The sequence below is a fragment of the Pristiophorus japonicus genome, chromosome 18 (genome assembly GCF_044704955.1).
Source record: "Pristiophorus japonicus isolate sPriJap1 chromosome 18, sPriJap1.hap1, whole genome shotgun sequence".
Taxonomy (NCBI): Eukaryota; Metazoa; Chordata; class Chondrichthyes; family Pristiophoridae; genus Pristiophorus; species Pristiophorus japonicus.
This window is the reverse complement of record NC_091994.1, coordinates 88411420-88434717: the sequence shown is the minus strand read 5'-3', so window position 1 is coordinate 88434717 and position 23298 is coordinate 88411420. Positions and strand designations below refer to the sequence as shown.

At 44.2% G+C, this 23298-nt stretch overlaps 1 protein-coding gene across 3 annotated transcripts in view; it reads left to right on the top strand.

Annotated features, from left to right (window-relative positions):
- Positions 1-1010: 1010 nt before the first annotated feature.
- Positions 1011-23298, top strand: part of plekhm2 (pleckstrin homology domain containing, family M (with RUN domain) member 2) — a 56468-nt gene continuing 34180 nt past the window's right edge. For 2 of the 3 annotated variants that reach the window (XM_070860280.1, XM_070860279.1), the window contains exons 1-5: positions 1012-1278; positions 17335-17441; positions 19495-19604; positions 19894-19993; positions 22360-22447. In XM_070860280.1, the coding sequence (XP_070716381.1) occupies positions 1219-1278; positions 17335-17441; positions 19495-19604; positions 19894-19993; positions 22360-22447 (465 nt within the window). In that variant the 5' untranslated portion in view covers positions 1012-1218. Of the gene's footprint in view, positions 1279-17334; positions 17442-19494; positions 19605-19893; positions 19994-22359; positions 22448-23298 lie in introns of all 3 variants that reach the window. The other variant, XM_070860278.1, reaches the window with a different exon arrangement.

Below are 23298 nucleotides of genomic sequence, written 5' to 3'. Positions count from 1 at the left end.
TCAGCATCCAGTGATCTGTGCAGGAAAGTGCTTGTATGGATGTCCAGTAGCATGTTTGGATGTTCAGTTGGGGTATCCCTCACGTTCAATATCCTGCCGAAATTCACACATGGAGAATGGCCTCTTGGGTGAGGTACTGAAGGACACTTGGCATAGAATCAGTACCTTCAGAAAAGAATAACACAGCATAGCAGGAGCTCTATTGTGCCTGTGCCGGCTCTTTAAAAGAGCTATCCAATTCGCCCCACTCCTCGGCCGTTTCCCCATAACACAGTCAATCTTTATTAAAGCTTCTTAGAATTGATATTTAAATAGCTCAATGGCACCATCTGGTGTTCAAAAACAATGCTACGGCGTTTGCATCAAAGGGTTCATTTCACCCGCTGATTTATTCATATTTAAATTCCCGCCGAAGTCGCAGGGTTGGATCTCACCCGGTGCAGGGGGGTGACATGGGAAGCGGGCAAGTCAGAAGACTTCCTTGTAGGACTGTTCCTGGGCCTGGCCAAGGTGGCCATTAACAGGTCCAAGCATTGGGCACTCCAGGGGGTCATTCGGCCCAACTGCCTGCCTCTCTTCAGCAGCTAGGTTCTCACCCGAGTGTCCCTGGAGATGGAACACACGGTGCCCACCAGCACGCTTGAGGCATTCTGCGACCGGTGGTCACCGGAGGGACTGGAGTGCGTCATCACCCCTGGAAAATAGAATTCTGACTTAATTTGTTAAGTTTCCTTTAATCGTGATTTAAGTTATAGTTTTTATTGTTAGTGCCCCTTTAAGAAGGGGGCGCATGCTCCTTTTAATGGCTGACGGTGATTGCCATCTACCACCGCAATGAAGAGAGTCAGCGTGGGAACTCCGCGAACCGAGGACCACGTGATTGAAAAACCCCGCCCCTTGAGAATGAATGGCAGGTTAGACCCCGCCCCTTGAGGTCGGCAGCCGGCGCGTCGATGGCAGGCAGATCAAGCCCCGCCCGCACGACCGTCATAAGATGGCGCTCGGCGCGCCCCCACCGGCTTGTTTTTGGACATTCTCGGGCGGCGTCACTTGGTGCGCGCGACGCGGAGCTGTCCCTGGGAGCGCGCAGCGCGCAGCGTCGCCGGGGTTGGGGGTGCGCGCGGAGGAGCGAGAGCCAGAGAGCGGAGCGGCGAGAGAAGAGAGGAGAGGCGGTGGCCGGGGCCCGGCTCTGACGGTGAGGATGCGGAGGCCTCGAGGATGGAGGCCCTGAAAGTGAAGGACCGGATCCTGGAGAACATCTCGCTGTCGGTGAAGCAGGTGAGAGGCCGGGGCCTGGGTTACAAGGCCGAGTCCTCGCCGCCCCGGGTCTGTCAGAGCCGGGGCGGACCCCGAGTTCGGTAGCCTGGGTCGACTGTCACCGGTCCCGGCTGGTACCCAGTAGCAGGGCAGAGGTGGCGCTGCCTGGCAGGGACTTGTACAGAGCTGGGGACCAATGGGCTTCCATTTTTACTTTGGAGGATTCCAATATTTTCTGTATCACGTTCTACCATTCTGACCATTTTTTTTCAATGAAAACTGCAAATCAGTGTCCTTGGTTACTGTGGCTACAAGAGCAGGTCAGAGACTGTGTGACTCCCCATCTACAAGGCACAAGTGAAGAGTTTAGTGGAATACTCTCCACTTGCCTGGATGAGTGCAGCTCCAACAACACTCAAGAAGCTCAACACAATCCAAGACAAAGCAGCCTGCTTGATTGACACCTCATCCACCACCTTAAACATTCACTCCCTCCACCACTGTGGCTGCAGTGTATGCCATCTACAAGATGCACTGCAGCAACAAGCCAAGGTGTCCAATCCCACAACCTCTACCACCTAGAAAGACAAGGGCAGCAGGCTCATAGGAACACCACCACTGCAAGTTCCCCTCCAAATCACTCACCATCCTGACTTGGAAATGTATCCTTCATTGTCATTGGGTTAAAATCCTGTAACTCTGCCTAACAGCACTGTGGGAATACTTTCACCACATGGACTGCAGTGGTTCAAGAAGGCAGCTCACCACCTTCTCGAGGGCATTTAGGGATGGGCAATAAATGCTGGCCTTGCCAATAATGCCCACATCCAGTGAGTGTATTTTTAAAAAAGTAACGAAGAGAATCGGCTCCGGCTTCCTCCTGGTGGGGAAGGGGGTCTATGATCAAGCAATCATGTGTGGCTTGTGCTGGCTAGTCAGCTGATCTAATGCTGGTTTATCACTGTGTTGTGGCATTGGACTGTGTGGCCAGAGATGCGGTATGGGAGGTGGAGCATTTGTCATGTTGATGTTGACACGTTTCCATCAGTCACCAGGATGTTGCTGTTTACTTGTACTGCAACACATTTCAGAGACTTGTACACACTGATTAATGGTATCAGTTTTAACAATATTATTTGATTTGCCCTTTTTTAAAATGTTTTTCAATTTATTACAACAAAGTACTATAACAATGCTTGCAACATTTGTCTCATGATTTACCATCCACTTTTGGCGGGCAAAACGTGTTGACGACAATGCACTGGCTTAAGCAGTGGGTGCTGTATTCAGTGTGGACCATTGTAAACTTTCTGTGCAGTTCCTTTACTTACTGTCTGTCATATTTTCATCTTTAAAGTGAAGGTTGAGGGTACTGGAGAGCAGGGAGGTTTTCACAGATGTCTTGAGTCTAAATTTTTGTGCAACATTTTGTGAGGAATGGCAGAGATTGGAACACTTTTTATTTCAGGCACCCATTGTCAGCATCAAGCACTCACAGTTCAGGTACAGTACAGGTTAGATACAGAGTAAAGATCCTTCTACATGATTGCATCAAGCATTCCCAGGTTGTACAGTGTGGGCTAGATTGAGAGTAAAGTTTAGTTATTGCATGGGTTAGTTGCAAAGTAAAGTACCCTCTGCACTGCCCCAGCAAGCACTCCCAGGTTGAGTACCCTAACTCTCAAGATTTTGAGCTGGTCCCAGAGATGAAAGGCCACTGTGATGTCAAATTCCTAAGTTAGATTAGCCATGGAATAGAACTTTGTGGTGCATGCCCTCCAGCAGAGATTTGAATTTTCTATTTAAGAATACTCTACCTCCAACTTTGAAGCACAATACAAAGGGTTGATATTTGCATGCCATCAGCATCCGGGGTTGCCACCACGCATCCAAAACTGCAGAGATACCAGCCTTCGAGCTGCCTCAAAGTCGGTCCTTGGGTCTCCCACCTCCTCCCTCCCTCTCCCCTCCCCCCACCCTCAAATATGATAGACATCCATTTCTAACATCCATGAGAGTTTTCTATCCACTCGTGATTTTGTATATGGTCTGTAATCGTAGTCAAAACATCATGATAGGCAGTCCCTCGGAATCGAGGAAGACTTGCTTCCACTCTTAACATGAGTTCTTGGGTGGCTGTACAATCCAATATGAGAACCATAGACTCTGTCACAGGTGGGACAGATAGTCGTTGAGGGAAGAGATGGGTGGGACTGGTTTGCCGCACGCTCTTTCCGCAGCCTGCGCTTGACAACATTATCAAAGCAACATTGTTGTGCAATACCCACCACCACTGCTCATGGGTAAATGTATTGATTTGTGACCTACACAAACCAATACGAACTTGGTTCATTCCCTGGTCTACGCTCTATTAGCTGGTTGGTCACCTTAATAAGCAGCGAGGTCCACGTTTTGAGGCATGGTTAACATATCTTTCCAGTAACGATCCTGCAGAACAGCCCTCGTATAATTGCACAGAAATGCAGTTCCCTAATTGGAGTCAGACAATCTCAGAACTGTTCAGACACAGCAGTTGGCATAGCAGGAACAAAGAAGAATCTGGAACAGCTGCTGGCGGCTGAGTACACATGTCCCCGAGTAAAGGCACTCGTGAATTGGTTTAGTTTCTGCATCAGTGTTGTCGGAAAGCAGCCTGGTTAAAGGAGAAATATCCTACTTTGAGAGGGGGATGTTTCTGAGCTTTAACGGTTTGATTGGTCAGCTGTTGACGTGCAGATGAGCATAACGGGTGAATGGCAACAAATCACAAAGGCTCTAAGAACCACCCACCTCGTCTTTCTAAAGAACTTCATCCACATTCTGTTATTTACTTTGAAGAACTTAACGAGGTTACCAGAGGACAATGTTGCTTTGAGATTTATTGGATGCAATGTAATTAAAAGATTTCATGCCCGACATCAATTGAGAAAAACGATCCAACGCGATAGTTTGTCACATTTAACCGGTGTGAATAGCAAGATTGACAATTGGTTTCGTATTAAGTTTATTAAAGATTTTGTTACTTCAAAAAAAAACAGGTGAATGGCCTCCTTGAATCCCGGAATATGGCAATCCATGAACAACTTTCAAAATTAACAAATGGCAGCATAGTCTGACCTTATTTTGTGCAGTGGGAGGGACCCTGTTATTACTCAGGTGACACTCGCCAATAAATTTTGTGATTTTTTTACCCCAGAGTATTGCTTCAATAAATACTTTAAGCTCCCCAGGCTACGCTGGGAACTAGCGCTGTGTAAATGTGTTGTGTATCGGCAGATCTGAGTGAACACCATTGCCACATAATGTGTGTACAGATTGTACACCGGAGTGACAATCTATATAATATTTATTTGGTCTCCTAATCTGAGGAAGGACGTTCTTGCTATTGAGGGAGTGCAGTGAAGGTTCACCAGACTGATTCCCGGGATGGCTGGACTGACATATGAGGAGAGACTGGATCCACTGGGCCTTTATTCACAGGAGTTTAGAAGGATGAGAGGGGATCTCATAGAAACATATAAGATTCTGACGGGACTGGACAGGTTAGATGCAGGAAGAATGTTCCCGATGTTGGGGAAGTCCAGAACCAGGGGACACAGTCTAAGGATAAGGGATAGGCCATTTAGGACTGAGATGAGGAGAAACTTCTTCACTCAGAGAGTTGTTAACCTGTGGAATTCCCTGCCGCAGAGAGTTGTTGATGCCAGTTCGTTGAATATATTCAAGAGGGAGTTAGATGTGGCCCTTATGGCTAAAGGGATCAAGGGGTATGGAGAGAAAGCAGGAAAGGGGTACTGAGGGAATGATCAGCCATGATCTTATTGAATGGTGGTGCAGGCTCGAAGGGCCAAATGGCCTACTCTTGCACTTATTTTCTGTGTTTCTGTGTTATCAATAATAAACAGTGATTCACCATGAGCTATGCCACAAAAGATCTACTCGTATTAATTTTCTTTTATTAGCAAATATGAATAGAATGACGGAGTAAAGGATACTTGTACAGATTGAAAACATTTCTTGAATGTAGTTTTAATAGTAAATGTGGGTGAACTTAGCACTGCAGTGGGTGGATGGAATTTGGAATTCATTGAAGGTTGGTTTTCAGGGTGGCACAGGCATAGGTTTCAAAAGAACATAATAAGCAAGAGGACACCAATCCCACAGCAGTTATACAAGTATATACAATAGTGTAGTGTAGTGTAGTGCACACAGAATGACTGTTTCATACAGTTTGAAAGGCAAATTCTTGGAAAGCTCGAATTGGAGAATAGAAACTACAAGGGACAAATCGGATGTTCCAGCACAGGTCAGGCCATTTAGCTCATCAACTCCGGGGCTGGTGTTTTTCTCCACCTGAGCCATCTAATCGAATCACTCTTTCTTGTTCACTCTCCATAACCTTCAGTATTTCTCTTTTCAAGCAACTATCAAATTCCTATTTAAAAGAATTGATGGACTCCACTGCAATGGTTTGTTTCGGAAAATTTAATGTTCTAACCATGCTCTATGTAACATTTATTTTGACATCCCCGCTAATCCTTTTTGTGGTCATCTTAAAATCGTGCACTCTCATTACTGTTTCATTGACTGGTAGAAACAATCTTTGTCACTATAAACCTTGAACCTAAATATTGGGACGCCCCTTTACCTTTTCAGCTCTGGTGATGAAAAAAGGCCTAACTTCTCACGTTTCTTTTCATAACTACAGCCCCTCGTGCCTTGTAATATTCAATTGAATCTATGTTTCATCTTTTGCATTGCTTTTATGTTGGGGTACCAAAATTACACCATATTCCCAACTGTAGTCTGTGTGAGGTCTCGTACATGTACAGCATTATCTCCTTGCCTCTTTGCCTTGATCCAAAACCAATGGCTTTTTAAAAATAATCTTGTCTATTTGTGCTGTCCCCTTTTAATGACCTGTGTATCTGCACTCCAATGTCTCTCTGCTCATTTAAAGTCTTGCTATTTAAGGTGTATTTTATTTCCTTATTTTTATATATTTCTACATTGAACTGTATCTGCCAATGGTAGTTACCACAATCGGATTTGTCGTCTTTCTTAAAGATGGTCACGATTACCGTGTTTCTGAGATCCCCTGGCATGCTCTCCTCCTTCCAGATGAGAGAAATGAGATTGTGTATTCGCACCAGAAGTATTTCTCTGCCAAGTCTTAGTGCTTTGGCAGGGATTCCATCTGCTCCTGAGGTCTTGTTGTTTTTCAGTTGTCGGATGGAAAACCCGTATCTATGACGATTGGACAATTTTCCATATCTTGGGAGCTTACTGTCAACAAGGGCTGAAGTCGATGATGAAGTCCAACACCGCCTTCAGTGTGCCAGTGCAATCTTCGGTCGCCTGAGGAAGAGAATGTTTGAAGACCAGGACCTCAAATCTGGCACCAAGCTCATGATCTACAGAGCAGTAGTGATTCCCGCTCTCTTATATGCCTCAGAGACATGGACTATGTACAGCAGGCACCTCAAAGCACTGGAGAAGCACCACCAATGCTATCTCCGCAAGATCCTGCAAATCCATTGGCAGGGCAGGTGCACCAACATTGGCGTTCTTGCTCAGGCCAACATCCCCAGCATTGAAGCACTACCACGCTCGATCAGCTCCGTTGGGCGGGCCACGTCGTCCACATGCCCGATATGAGAATCCCGAAACAAGCGCTCTATTCGGAGCTCCGACACGGCAAGCGAGCCCTCGGTGGGCAGGGGAAACACTTCAAGGACATCCTCAAAGGCTCCTTGAAAAAAGTACAACATCACCACCGACACCTGGGAATCCCTGGCCCAAGACCGTACAAAGTGGAGGAGAAACATCTGGAAGGCGCCGAACACCTTGAGTCTTTACGCCGAGAGCAAGCTGAAACCAAGCGTAAACAGCGGAAGGAGCGCACGGCAACCCAGGCACCCCACCCACTCGTTCCTTCAACCATCATCTGCCCCACCTGTGACAGAGACTGTAGGTCTCGCATAGGACTCATCAGTCACATGAGAACTCATTTTTAGCGTGGAAGCAAGTCATCCTCGATTCTGAGAGACTGGCTAAGAGAGAGAGAATGAGAATGAGTGTGAGTAATCTTCCAATCCTGCCAGAATCCAAACTCCTTTGATAACTAAGCAACCCATGCTGGCCTACAGCACCATCAGTGCTGAGTCATGACCATCAACATCCTGTAGGTCATTGACCAGTAGCTTAACTGGACCAACTGTAGTATTAACACTGGCTACAAGAGGAGAGTAGAGGCTGGGTACTCTGTGTGGCTCACCTCCTGACCCCTCAAAGCCTATAAACCCTCTTCATGCATAAGTCAGGAGAGTGATGAAATACACGCCACTTCCTAGATGGGAACAGCGCAACAACATTCAAGAAGCTTGACACTATCCAGGACAGAGCTGTCCGCTTGATCAGTGCCCTTGGACTCCGTATACATCCTCTCCAACACTGGCAAACTGGCTGCAGTATGTACAATCTCACTGAAGGTTACATTAGCTGGGATGCCCTCTCCTGCAGCCTGCAGCCTCCACCAGTGCGAAGGACAAGAGCAGCAATGTCATGGGGATATCATCACCTTCACATCCCCCTCCAATTTTATACATTGGAATGTGTTTTCCTGTTCCCATGCCTAGGAGTATCGGATTGCCTGGGCACAGCGAATACATGAGAGAACCTGTCTGATTTTTCTGTCCATTTTAAACTAATGGATGGACGTTTGTAGATTCCCTTGTAAGTGTACACTCAACCCTGCCTGATTTCTCTTTCTCCCTGCCCCCCCACTGCGTAAATTACTTAGCTCAGGCACTCCAAACATCTGGAAAATCTAACACCATATCTTTCGAAGGGCCATATGACGACCTCCTGCTTTTGTTTCTTCTGTTCTTTAGGGAGTGAAACATCCAGAGATATTCTGTCAGAGGTGTGCAATGATTTGGTGTTTGTGAACCTTTCCTGGCAACACGGAAACACTAGGATAGATCTTGAGCATAATCGGAAATTGTTGAGTGAAATAAAAATACAAAATGCTGGAAGTGCACAGCAGTATCTGAGAATAAAAAAGCCAAGTCAACAGATACTGCTGGACCTGCTCTGTATTTCCAGCACGTTCTATTAATTCCAAATATCTAGCGTTTGTGGCTCTTTTTTAAAATCTTTTGTTAATAGACTTGTGGGCAGTACAGAATTACAGACTGAGGGAGTGAGAGAGAAAGGGGGGGGGGGCGCAGTGGGGGAAGTATTGTTCTCCCTATGCTTGACTAGTTTTGTATTTAATTGGTAATTAATTGCATCAGTTATTAATTGTGACTGTGTCCATGGGCAGCCTCTGCTACTGTATGAGTTGTTTGCGTTCCGTGTTTTAAGTAGGTTTTTAAAATTGCATATCTTTTTTAAATATTTATTGAGTTGATGTAAAACTGACAGGACTTTTTGGCCAGCAGCTGAGGGTGGGTGGGGGGGGGGGGTTATTAATGTGTTTGGAATGGCTTCTACCTTTCTTTCATTTACATGTGCAGCATTTAGGGAAATTGCATTTGGTGTCTTCTCCAAAAAGCTGTGTGGAAGATTCTCAGGAATGGGGACTGGAGCTTAAAGTAACAACTTCAGCACTGAATGAACAAAGATCAGAAGGAGTCTGGGACGTGTATAAATCCAAACATACCAATCACATTGGAGTAGGTTTCCTAGTGCCACGTCTAGGGATATTAGATTGCCTGAGCATGACATATTCAGGGGAGGGCTCCTGATTGATGCTGTCTATCTTCCATTCAGCTCCTGCATTGACTAATGGATGGGGATGTTGATCTGGGCGAGAACACTGACATTGGTGCGTCTATCCTCCCAGTGGATTTGCAGGATCTTGCGGAGGCAGCACTGGTGGTACTTCTCCAGCGCCTTGAAGTGTATATAGTCCACGTTTCTGAGCGATATAGCAGGGCAGGTATCACGACAGTCCTGGAGACCATAAGCTTGGTGCCAGATTTGAGCTCCTGGCCTTCAAATACTCTCTCCCTCAGGCGACCAAAGGCTGCATCCCCAGGCCGACATCCCCAGCATCGAAGCGCTGACCACGCTCGACCAACTCCATTGGGTGGGCCACATCATCCGCATGCCCGACACGAGGCTCCCTAAGCAAGTGCTCTCCTCGGAACTCCTACACAGCAAATGAGCCCCAGGTGGGCAGAGGAACCATTTCAAGGATACCCTCAAAGCCTCTTTGATACATTCCCACTGGCGCCTGGGAATCCCTGTCCAAAGACCGCCCTAAGTGAGGAAGAACATCCGGGAGAGCACTGAGCACATCGAGTCTTCGTCGCCGAGAGCATGCAGAAATCAAGCGCAGACAGCGGAAGGAGCATGCTGAAAACCAGACTCCCCACCCACCCTTTCCTCCAACCACTGTCTGTCCCACCTGTGACAGAGACTGTAATTCCTGTATTGGATTGTACAGTCACCTGAGAACTCCCTTTTAGAGTGGAAGCAAGTCTTCCTCGATTTCGAGGGACTGCCTATGATGATGATGATATATTGACTAAACATGAACGTTTATCGGAAATGTGTGATATCCTATGTGGAAACTTGACAGTGGACATTGTCCAGAGCTTGAAGGTTATCGGCTAAAGTCAGCACGGTGTGCGATGGGCTCTGCCAGTTTCAAAAATTATGGGTGGGACTAGAAATTCTAATCCAGGCCTTGGGAGAGGAGCTTGGTTTTAATGTGGTTTGAATATTGAATCCTATTTAAATTTCAGAAATAAATAATGGAAATAAGCAAAATAAAAACAGAATCCTGGAAATACTTAGCAGGTGTGAGAGCTAGTGTTTCAGGTCGACAACCTTTCATCAGAACTGATGGTTAGAAATGTAACGAGTTTTAAGCAAGTACAGAGGCGTGGGGGAGAGGAGGGAAGGTCTATGATAGGGTGGAAGGCTGGAGTGATTAAATGACGAGGGATGATGGTGCAAGGCAAAAGAGGATGGTAATGTAAAGAAAAATAGGCCTAAAGAAGCTATAAATGGCAGTAGTAGACCCATTACCAATGCAGTCTGGAAAAATGAGATCAGTGGTTGTGATCTGTTGAACTTGTTGAGCCCGGAAGGCTGTAAAGTACCTAATTGAAAAATGAGGGGTTGTTCCTCGAACTTCCGTTGAGCTTCATTAGAACAGTGTAAGAGGCTGAGGTGAGAGTGGGGCAGAGAATTAACATAACCACCAAACGGAAGCTCACAGCGACGCTTGTGGACTGAACGGAGGTGTTCCGCAAAGCGACAACCCAATCTGTGTTTGGTCTCCCCAATGTAGAGGAGACCATATCGTGAGCAGCGGACACAGTCGACTAAATTGACGGAAGTGCAAGTAAAGTGTGTTTGGGGCCCTGGATAGTGGGAAGGGCCAGTGTTGCATCTCCTGTGCTTTCATGGGAAGGGGAGGGGGTGTTGGGATCGATTGAAGAATGGACCAGGGTTCTCTCTCCACAGATGCTGCCTGACTTGGAGTGTTTCCAGCATTTTCTGTTGTTTCAGATTTCCAGTATCCACAGTATTTTGCTTTTGTATTAATAGCAATAAGTGGTTGTGTTTTTGGCGCCTGAGTCAGGACTTCTGAGGTGCTTTTGGCCACCTGAAATCTACACACAATCTCTTTTTGTTGTTGCAAAATTAGTGATTTCTTGGGGAAACTTGCACTGATTTTTTTTTGCATAGGAAAGAGCTCCAAGTACTGGGAATCTGAAATAGTCAGAAAATGCTGGAAATATGTCTGTCAGAATTCAAAGAAAGGACAATTTAACATTTCTAGTGTAGCCCTTTATTCAGTTTGGATTTACATCCGTGTTCTTTTTTGATCACTCCTGCATTGTCTGTCTGATTTAAGCCCTGCCCCCCCCCCCCCCCCCCCAGGGCCTTCCATGGTGCTCTTTGCTCAGCAATGAGTTTAACCTCCACATGGCTGCAGAAACATAATTTCTGCATTATACACTTCAAAAAAGAAAAGTACTTCACTGATTGTAAAGCACTTAGGATGTGCCAAAGATCATGAAAGGCGCTATATAAATGCAAGTCTTTTTGATTTATCCAGTATACTTGTGAATGGTCAGCAGGGACCACAGACAGGAAGTTACATTTTTCATCTTTGGCTGCTCTGAACCCACACTGGGCAAAAAAAAGCAAGAGAATAGGACTTTTGTCACCCAGTGTTAAATCTCCTCCCACCCTCCCACCCCCCATACAGCGCCTGGGGATTTGTTCTTTCCCAGCATGTTGACTTCCTGTAAGATGGAGAACTATTTCTAGTATCATACAAAGCTGTGTAAATATGTTTAAATTATTTCCATGTACTACTTCTGATTTCCTGTTTGGCTCCCTAAGCATTGCATATTGGGTTGTGGTTAAAGAATGGTTTGTGACTGAGAATGCTAACAGTTTTTGTCAGTGTCAGCCTTTTATGTTGGTTAGCTGTCCTACTTCTGCTCAGTGCAGAGATCAGCTGCTCTCTAGCTGGTGAAGAGCTGAGTGTCCTTGACAGTGTCACTTGTTCTTTATTGGTATGGCTGATTTATAGCCAGGAACACGATCACATGACCCTGTTTGTCGTAGATGGGTAAAGTGTGTAGAACTTTACTTTTTGAGATTTCAGCAGCATTGGAATAAAATAGTTTATTTGATGTAAGGTCACCAATTGAACACTTGAGGTAACAGAAGCATAAGACTGAGGGTGCAAGCACAGAGTATGTCCAGTTTCTGAGAACAAAACCCAATTCCAGTTCCCTATTTGACACTTCAGATTCTATTGCACCACTCTTGTGGAGTTCCTTGGGCTGGATTTCACAGCCCTCAGAAAGTGGCAGTCACGGAGTTTTCCTGCAGTGCTGCTCTTATCCTGGAGATCCCTGCGGACCCCACAGTGTTCTGCAGAGAGCTTTGTGACGCTCATGGGAATCTAGGAACTGGTTAGCAACACTGATTATAATCTGTCCCTTTGAACAATTGTCTTTTTTTTAATTAAAAAAAACCCTCTATTTTAACATGGGTAGGTAATGTGCAGAGACCAGCTGGACTGACACCAATGTTTGGTCAGTGCAGTAATAGACATGACAGTCATTTTTATCACATCTGTGCACTGACTTGGGAAAGAGCAGTCAGATGTGAATTCTGACTCCCACCATTGCTGACTTTGATACTGTGTATCTAATTTATTATACAGTAGTTTCAAACATAGAAAGGTGAATTGTGTAAAGTAGTTTAGAGGAAAGATCCAGTATTGCCACATTGCTGCTCTTTGATTTGGACCTGCTTGTGTTCGAAGATTCATGTGGAAACCTGCGAGACGATGGGGAGTGATCTGAGTTTACTGTTTTTCATTGTCACATTGTCTGCATTTTCGAAGAGGCAGTGAGTCATGTACCTCCTGCCTATGCTTGGCAGAATAATAGGGTGATTCACATACTCATGTGCTTGGCAGAACATTGCACATAAGCATATGAATGTTAAATATTGTAGGGTGGGGTTATAGTGGCAAATATAGTTGACTATATTGAATCCATGGAGGCTTTGCTCCTTAGAATCTTGCCAGGGTAAATAGAGTGCTCTTCCTGAGTGTAAACTGCTAAACGAAAGCCCAAGATCTATCTAATTTGCCTTCTATCATCCTGATAAATGATGATGGGAGTTGTTGGCTATTTGTAGTAATCAATCTCTGTCAATCAGTCTACAACAGGCCCAGACATGACTTGTGGAAAGCTTTGGGAACCACAGGTTCAAAATCACCTGTTTTTCCAAGTGTGCCACATTTATCATATCATATGTCTCAAATGACTCGTACTGTATCTCCAATTATTATTTTTTTAAAGAAATCTAGCTAATGTGAATGAATCAATACTAACTGCTTCCACCATCTCCCCAGGGCTTCTGCTCCATAGATTGGCCGCTCACTCACTGAAATAATATTTCCACAGATTTATTTTGGATCAGTCCACCCCTTCTCCCCTTCTCTCTCTCCTCTCCCCACCCCCCCACTCCCCAGGTTCAAGAACAGGCTGAGTCCTCTGGTTCTACTGTTCTGGACAAGATGAAACAATTCCTCGTGGTCTGCAATATCTTGTCCCTTTTAGAATCCTAAAAACAGCAATTGTATCACCTCTCAACCACCTCTCAACCTTCTCTTCCAGTGAAAACATGCACAATTTACATAATCTCTCATTATAATCCAATCCCTCAATCACCTTAATCATTCTGATTGCTCTTTTCTGTACCCTTTCAATAGCTGCAAAATCCTTTTTGTACTGCAGCGACCACAACTATAAACAAAATTCGAAGTGCAGTCGCACCAATGATTTATACAGTGACGGGATTACCTCACTGTTTCAGCTCAATACTGACCTTCATTCACTGGCACCGAACATTGTTACGATAGCTTCAATTTATTGTTATTCAGGACCCAGATCCCTTTTATTTTCCATGCACATTATATTTCCTTTTAAGTTATAATCACTTTTGCATTTCACTACATTGAATTTCATCTGCCACCTGTCTGCCTAATTCCCAAGTATATTCAATGATAAGAGCACATGGGGAGGTAACTGCACTTTTTATACTACGCTGTATTACAATAATCCTGTGTTCACATTGTCCTTCACAGGATAATCTAACTTCCAAGTTTCTCCATGGCTGCAATTAATTCCATTCCGAAATCAACTGTCCAGATTCTTCAGTTGGACAACACAGGAAGGCTCCTCCTGTGGGAGAAGCTCAAAGTGACCCAGACAGCAATTTAGTTCTGTTAGGGTCTCTTGTAGCTGGTGAGTCTCCAGTTTACGAAGAGGAGTTAGCTGTCGAGTGCTTATCAAGAGTGTATCTGTTCAGGCCCCCCCTCATTATGGTTATATCTGAGTACCTCCAATGCAAGTATCCTTGAAGGAAGTGCTACACCACCATGAGTGATCAAAATGTACAGCTGAGGAATGCCATTTACCCCAGTGTTGGTATTCAGTTGCTTTCTAATTATAAGGACGCTACTAATTTCTTGCCTATCTTGGTATTTGAGCACAAGTGTAATAGTGAAGAGGCTGAGAGTAATATATTCACGAGGGAAGCACTGCAGTCGTTGTCGTCGTCATCATCATCATAGGCAGTCCCTCGGAATCGAGGAAGACTTGTTTCCGCTCTTAGCATGAGTTCTTAGGTGGCTGTACAGTCCAATACAGGAACCACAGACTCTGTCACAGGTGGGACAAACTGTCATCGAAGGAAGGGGTGGATGGGACTGGATTGCCGCACGCTCTTTCCACTGCCTGCGCTTGATTTCTGCATGCTCTCGATAACGAGAGTCGAGTTGCTCAGCGCCCTCCTGGATGCACTTCCTCCACTTAGGGCGTTCTTTGGCCAGGGACTCGCAGGTGTCAGTGGGGATGTTGCACTTTATCAGGGAGGCTTTGAGGGTGTCCTTGTAATGTTTGCACTGCCCTCCTTTGGCTCGTTTGCCATGAAGGAGTTCCGAGTAGAGCGCTTACTTTGGGAGCCTCATGTCTGGCATGCAAACTATGTGGCCTGCCCAGCGGAGTTGATCAAGTGTGGTCAGTGCTTCAATGCTGGGGATGTTGGCCTGGACAAGGACGCTAATGTTAGTGCATCTGTCCTCCCAGGGGATTTGTAGAATCTTGCGGAGACATCATTGGTGGTATTTCTCCAATGACTTGAGGTGTCTACTGTACATGGTCCATGTTTCTGAGCTGTACAGGAGGGCAGGTATTACGACAGCCCTATAGACCATGAGCTTGGTGACAGTTTTGAGGGCCTGGTCTTCAAACACTCTTTTCCTCAGGCGGCCGAAGGCTGCACTGGCGCACTGGAGGCGGTGTTGGATCTCGTTGTCCATGCCTGCACTTGTTGATGGGAGGCCCCTGAGATAAGGGAAGTGGTCCACTTGTCCAGGGCCGCGCCGTGGATCTTGATGACTGGGGGGCAGTGCTGTGTGGCAGGGACAGACTGGTGGAGGACCTTCGTATGCCTCAGTAAATACGTCGACTATGTCCTGAAGTTCAACCTCGGTATGTGCGCATCGTCTGCATAAGGTAACTCGACGGCATAAGGTAACTCGACGACAGAAGTAGTACTACACTGACGATTATCAAGGTTTAGTTGTTATGTATTAGGGAGGTTTGTCCAACAGCATAGATGTCAGCTAGTTAAACAGTAACTGCGTCTAACATAGCAAATAATTGCCTGTAATATTTGTCGTGCACTTCATTGGTCCAGAAATTCCGACATGCCAGGCCGTACGAAGTTTCTACGGACCTGGGAAGGCATTGGAAAAGCTGGTTTTCAGGGTGCAATCTGTGCTGCTTGACAGATCCTCCACATCTCTGGAGCGAGGACATTTGCACGGGCAAGATTGTGGGATTTACGAATATCTTGCCCGGCAAATGTCCTCAAAACTCTTGCGCCTGAAAAAGCAGGCGCATGGCCTACTTTTATAGGCGTAAGAGTTTTAAAACACACTTAAAACATAAAAAAATAAAATTTAAGAAACACATTTTTAAAAACCCTGCCCAATACATTATATTTATTTTTAACCAGAATTAAAACTTTTTTAAAAAATCAACAAATTTTTTCTTTAAAAAAACATAACTAATTTCTATTAATGTATTTATGTGAGGTGTTTTTAAAAAAGTTTCATGTAGTGTTTGTGTGTTTTGGGGTGTTTCTCATTCATAGTAATAGGAAATTCAGACTTTACGAATCTCCTATTACTATGAATGAGAAAATATCTATCTGTGATTGGGTGTCCAGGCCCACGTGACTCCTGCGGTTATCCCATTGCCTACTCCTGCTCCTATTTCTTATGTTCTTATGTTCTAAAGGAGGTGTTCCCAGACACTTACGCTAGTTTTGGCCATGTATGCCACTTTGGCCAGCTAAAACTTACTCCAAATCGATTTAGGTCAGCGTATGTGGCCAGCTCTGAAAAACATTGTGGGCAGTTAAGAATTCGGCGCAGGTTAGTACATTTAAAGCACCAAGACTTACAAAGCATTAAACAAACCACAAAAAGTAATAAGCAATCAATCAATAACAAATAAAAAAAAATAGAAGTCCTACCAATTATGCCAGAATCAATTTTTTTTTAATTTTGTCGCTCGCCCCCCCCCCCCCCCCCACAATCAAAACTCTCAAGCACAACCATCAATAAATAAAAAAAAATAAAACTGAAGTCCTACCTCGGCCCGGGAACTCAGCTGGCCGGCCGGTGCGGCCGGGGATAGGGTGCGGTGAACATCGGGGCATCCCTTCGGCCGGGGATAGGGTCTGCGAGCATAGGGTCCTGCTCACAGCCCACAGGGCACGCTGGGAGGGCAGGAGCATGCGCGCAGACTTCACTGCGCATGCGCGCGCAGGTGCCGGCACTGTTTTCTACGCTGGGCTGTTGCACCGCCCCCCACTTCACTAGCTATGCCACGCTGGGACACCGGAGATTCGGCAGAGCGGGCAGAATGGGGCTCCTTTTTTTCGGCGCCGTTTCCAGCACGCATAGTCGCCACATTTAAAGTAAGTGCGCCGAAAAAAGGGGTTGGAAAAAATTGGACCCTATGAAAGTAAGACTGCCAGATTTTATTAGCCCAGAAGTCAGGAAGATCTGTTTTAATATTTGTCACTGGTCTCACTATAAATGTGTTGTATCCATGGGAGTTACAAAAGTCGCTCTTTATAGGCATGCTCCTTTGTGTCATGATCACATATGCAGCCCTGTCCCATGTTAGTTTGGCATGTCATGATGTCACTAGTTGATATATTCTCACAGTTACACTGCTTATACACGGTGGGCAGCTTGTAATGGCAATTGTGCACATGTGCTTCCCCTTTGTTGCTGCTACATGGGGAGACCAAAAGTGTGATTTAAAGATAAATTTGAGACCGTATCTCAATTTCAAAGTCCTGAATTTAACACACATTCCAAATGCTTCCCACTATTAGGAGTTGATGGTCATCTTTCAAAACTAATTATGGAAATGCTGGCTCTCCCAAGTGTTCAGAGACGGTATAAAGAATGGTTGTTTTTCTCTCTCCCTCCCCCACTAGCTCCAGGGTTACTTCGCTGCCTGTGAGGATGAGACGCCAGCAATTCGAAACCATGATAAGGTTCTGCAGAGGCTGTGTGAGCACCTGGACCATGCCCTGCTCTACGGGTAAGGACAAACTTAATAGCACCTTATTGTGTCTCTGGACATCCCAAAGCACTTTACATCCAATGAATTACTTTTGCTGTGCAAGTCACTATTGTCGAATAAGGTTTATGTTGTATTTTAAGCTATGCTCCAATTTCTTTAGTGCTCAGTGTCTGAGACTATTCTCATAAACAAGTCCTCACTCCCTATAAACTAGAATATGACTTTATATATGCGATATTTGCTTTCATATCCAAATAATAACATTTTGTTAACTTTTTAAATACTAAACTGGACCAGTGTTCATAATGTAAAACTTGTATGTGAGGTTTTGCCTACTAGCCACAAAATTGCCACATGTCATTTCCACATAGTCTTTAGTACAATGGTACGAAAAGAATAAACAAACTGCAACAAGATTGTTCTAGATATGCTTTCCTTCCCTTTTGAAGTTCAGCCAGGAATCGATCACTTCAATAGACTATTCAACATCTTCTCATCTATTGAATAGTTATCTTACTTCAGTACTTTCAGAACAAAGCAAGCAGGTAAATAAGGTTTATTGAAATTGTTAACTTATTAAGAGCACTGTTTCATCACTCCTGATTTGGCTCCATGAGTGAATACACTGGTTTAATAAAATGTGCAGTCCTTTAAAGTAATTAATTTAGGGAGGATCTGTTTTAACCCCAGAAATGCAACAAAGGAAAAGACATTTTAAAAAGAAAATAAATAAAATAATTCGTTTTCTGCACATTTACAACTTTCAACTATCTGTCACTGCTAAACCATTAATATTTCAGACCCCCATCCTAAATCCTGGTTCTATCTCTCCTGATGCTTATTTGGGATTTTACTGTATACAGCCATACAGTCCCTCAATGCTGTGAGGGCAGTGTGTGACCCTGAACTTTCACCTCTTCATGTTTAAGGAGTTTCAACATTGGCATCCAAACCCCTCCCCATCCAAATTGAGCCCCAGTGTGAGTCATTTCAGTCCCCTCTTTTGTCGGACAAATTTTAAACGCAGAAACCATCTCTTCAATGAATGCAATTTACGATAGCCTTGCCATTTACTCCAAAAAGACCTGTGGCTGTCCTGTGAAACTCTAGCTCAGGTTAACTTCTCTGCATAAATTAAAGCAGGACTAAAATGGAAGGAATGTAAAACTCATGCAAACTTGCTTTCTGTTGGTCAATTGTGCAGGAATGAAATGGTAACAAACAGCAGTGTCAAAACCTAAATATTAAAAATAAATTGTGAACCTAAACAGGAAAATAATCAAACATTTATTAATTAACATTCTTTGGGAAGTCTTTTTCTGTAATTTGTGTAAGGTACAAGGCGTGATGTGCTGGAATCTTGGATTGTTCCGTTTGGCAAAAGCCAACCATAATTCACAGGTGTGATAATATGATCAATCACTGCAATCTGAATTTCCACCAGCTACACAGTCAATTAAAAAAAACGCCTATAATTGTATGATCTATTATCCAATTGGAGCATCTGAATTATTATATGACCACATGGGAAAAAACAATTCTGCAAAAGCAAAATACTGCGGTTCTGGAAATCTGAAATATAAACAGGAAATGCTGGAAATACACAGCAGGTCCGGCAGCATCTGTGGAGCGAGAAACAGCGTTAACGTTTCAAGTCAATGACCTTTCATCAGAAGCATCAGAATGAAAATAATTATCAGGTTTACGTGAACGCAGTGAGAAAACCAGACCTGCGCATCCATTACTCAAGTTGTGTTAATTTTTCCTAATGGTGATTCCCTTTTTTCCCCTCCAAAAATATTTCTTGTTTTTAAAAAAAAAAATATATGTATATATTTTAAAACTGCTTTTGAATTATTGGCTATAGATGATGCTGCTGACATGTCCTCCAGTATAAATTGTCTGACCTCCCATTTTTGCAGCAAAGGTGGGTATTTAGTTATTTCCGGTACGCGACGTGTTCGGGACTTGCGCTCGGGGCCGAGCTCTGACAGCTGGATATTCCAGCTCATATCTCGATTGAGTGTCTGTGTTGTGCTACTGGTTTCCATCTTGTTGTTTCCCTATTCAGTTTGCAGGATATTTCCTCTGGGTACTGGGTGTTGGTCGTGCACTTTACACGCAGCGAAGCGGTGAAGCAGATTGAGGTACTGCAGCATGTTGCCACTAACCTCGGCCGCAGTGAGTATCACGCTCCAGATCTGCATCAAATTTACATCATGCATTTGAGTTTGTAGCATTTGATTTATATCAGAAATGTATATTTGTTTCTTCCTACTCTCTACCTCTCTATTACCCGCTCCCCCCCCACCCCCCCCCCCCCACATGTACACACCAGACTATTCCATCTTACAGCCATCACAGTTAAGTCTGAACCTGTTGTCATGCAATGCTCACAGCACTTTGTAGTAAAAGTCACTGGATATTCACCCCAGGAGTATTCACTTTCCTGTTTCAATCCCCACCTCAGGTCGAGCCTGGTTGTACCTTGCACTAAATGAGAATTCTCTGGAGAGCTACTTGAGGTTATTCTGGGAAAATCAGAACCTGCTTCATAAGTACTACTTCAAGTAAGTCCAACTCTGTCTGTGCAAGTGAAATTATCAAAACTTGCAGTAGGTGAATCTAGAATGGATGATTGACAAGCCACCAGCCAGTGCGAGTACAGTAGTAGGAGTGCAGCAGGCTCTGTTTTATGCAATATTCTCCTTGTGAAAGTGCTGCAGTGAGAAGCACTTATCAGGGTCAGTGGTGTGCTGGCAGAGTGATAGAAGGTGGTGGTACATTGTTACATGGTCCCCTTCTCTCTTCCAAAAATATTTCGGATGGATTTTCGGCTGGTTTGAAAACAGTGTTTTCGCCGTGTTTTGACCCTCCGTGGCGAAAATCCCGGTCGCGAACCTCGATTCCTTGTTTACGGAGGCGCTTGAAAGCACCGCTGGGAAGAGCTATACTGGAATGTCTCTGCGTTGCCGTCTGAGTTTCAGCACTCGCCCGACCTATACGCTGCACCCGAAAGACCCGTAAAACCTAGTGGTGCAATCCTGCCAGGAACAGTAAGTTGGAAAACCTGGGAAAAAAGGCAATTTAAAGTTGTTTTTTATATTTTTGCAACAATTTGTTAGGTAAGGATCTTGGTAATAATTTTGGAATTCCCCCCCGCCCCCCCCGCAAGGCCTCGCTCGCAGCACTCCCGGCCCCGCACTAAAGTTGGCGAGGATCATGTTTTTGTGCCCCGAATAATAGTGCAACACCTCCCTTTGGGCTGGCGCAGATCCCAAGTGCCGAAAGTTGGGCCTTACATTGGTAACACAGCAAAAACGGTAATTTTCACGTATCACTTATGTTTTCGGCCAAAAACAAAGAAACCCGAAAATTCAGCCCATAGAGTGGAACTTTGACATTATTGCAAAGGAAATTCCACAAAAGATGTCTGTCCTCAAGTTGCCTTCAGCCAACAATTTTGTTTTTCTTTTTCTTTTTTTTAAGAAAAACCCAGCATTGCATGAATAATGACATTAGTGTTCAGGGGTGTAACATTAGGATGGAATCAAAAGGATGTGTCAAAAATACCAGCATTGGATAAATAAAGTCCCTGGCTATATAGGCTGGTGATCACACAAAGTGATGGGGTACATGTGTGTAACTACAAGGCTTGGATTCAGATGAATCCGAGGTACAAGCCAGAGTGCTCACAGGGAAAAATAAAATGAGTATAATCTGGCAGCAAGATGTCATAACCAAGCAATAAGGGGGATGTTAGAGGGATTACCAAATCATTTCACGAGGTTAGGAGGTAAGTGAGTGCGAAGATGAGCTCCCCATTATCACAGACCCATAGCTTCTCATCTTCAGTCGGTGTTTGGGAGGTCTGGCGGGGCTAGATGGGTCCTGCATATGTATACTGCTCATTGTATACTTAGAATGGTGCCCACATCTGGAGGAATTATCCTGATGAGAATGTGAGGATTGTGTGCATTTTTCCAATTGGGTTAATGTCTTGAGCAGCCATTTCAAAACATAGCATCCAAGGAAAATAAAGAACTGAGATGCCCTGATAAATAAATACTGCCTCGTTTTGTAACTCCTATCACATTGAAAATTACTATTTCCACATTGTCATGTTTTGGGATTTTTGTGATCATTTTTACACAGCACATACTTGTAAAAATAGTTACTTTTTTAAGTTATGTTTCAACACATAGTATATTCACTTTAAAAAAAAAAAAATGGCACTGACACAATAAGTGGTTAATATTGTAAACAATAAACTATTAGTTTATTTTGGTTATTAATGAACACCTCATTTATTGTGCTGGGAGGTCTCTGGTCCCAGGCATTTGACACAGGGATCTGTCTGATCCAATGAAGGCTGCGAGGTCAGTCAGGTTTTTGAAGAGAAAGCTGAGACCAAGAAGTTAGAAATGCTGAAGGACAGTTAGAAGTCATATTTAAATCCAATAAAATGGCCCACTGACATGGGGATCCATAGCATGTTCATTGTGTTGTATTATTACATAAGTTGTGCTGATTAAACTAAGTTAATCTTGTCATAACAGTTTTGTATGTCCATTCACTGTGAAATAAAGCATCTTAGCAATTCGCATCTGGCCTCATTTCACCAAGTACTTTCTCGGTCCATCTTCAGAGAGATTGAAGATGCACACATCTGAATATCCAGTGCAGAACACAAAAGGATACTATTGCTACATCCCTGAACCATTGTATAGTTGGATATTGGACAGTATGCGTACTGTCCTAAATGTAAATTGCTCAGTCTACTTATCGGAGTAATGAACTCCACTGTACCTGAAGGCGTATCTGAGGCAAGACCTTACACTTGTAACATAACAAAAGAAAATGCCTTTTATGGATAGAGGGCCGTGGCCTTGTAAACCTGTGATATCTTACTGTCTTGTTTCTCCCAAATCCTAAGGAATGCCCTGGTCTGTAGTCACGATCACCTGACCCTCTTCCTCACACTAGTTTCTGGCCTGGAATTCATCCGATTTGAGTTGGAGCTGGTAAGAAATGTGCCGCCTTTAAATGATATGGTCCAGGTTTTTAAAATACTGAAAGGAATAGATATAAATACGTTCTTTAACTTGGCCTGAACGCACAGGACTAAAGGACAAGTGTATAAAAATAATGAGCCTTGAGCAAGGGACTAAAATAAATATTTTCCTCAGTGTAACATTTGCAGGGCTATAGGAAAGGAGCAGGGTAGTGGGAATGATTGGGTCGCTCTTTCCGAGCTAGCACAGGCATGATGGGCTGAATGGCCTCCTGTGTTGTATGATTGAGTGGAAATGTGAACTAGACGTTATGTATATGTAAATATCTATCAATATCTTGTTGCGCTAAGACTCTTGCTGGTGAAGCTGGTTCCTGGAGTAGAGGTCCATACAGCCTGCTGCAACCCAAAAGTAAACTTGCCAAGATTCACTAAGTCAGGTTTAACCTTTTCTTCTTGGCAATTGGATTTTGTGATCCCTAGCAAATTTATTTTTGGACTGTAGCTGGCTCAGAGACCCAAGCATCAGTAACCAGCATCAATTGCATGGGTCTTGCACAAAGTAAAAGTAGCTTTGGTCCTGAGCTGCGAGACCATGGGAACATTGGATCTAGAAAACAAGGAGACCTATAAGGCAGAAGAATAAATCATTTGTTTTGCTTGATTTACTTTTTGGGGGCTTAGAGGGAGAAAGTTTATAGAACCTTCCCTCCCCTGAGATTGACTATCAGATGGAATCAGTGATAAGTGGATTGTACACAGTTTGTGGAAGGCCCAAGTATGATTGACCAAAAGGCCTTTCGTGTCCTTGCCTTTATATTCTGAACTGCCTGCAATGCCATTCTGCTAAATGGCACTTTG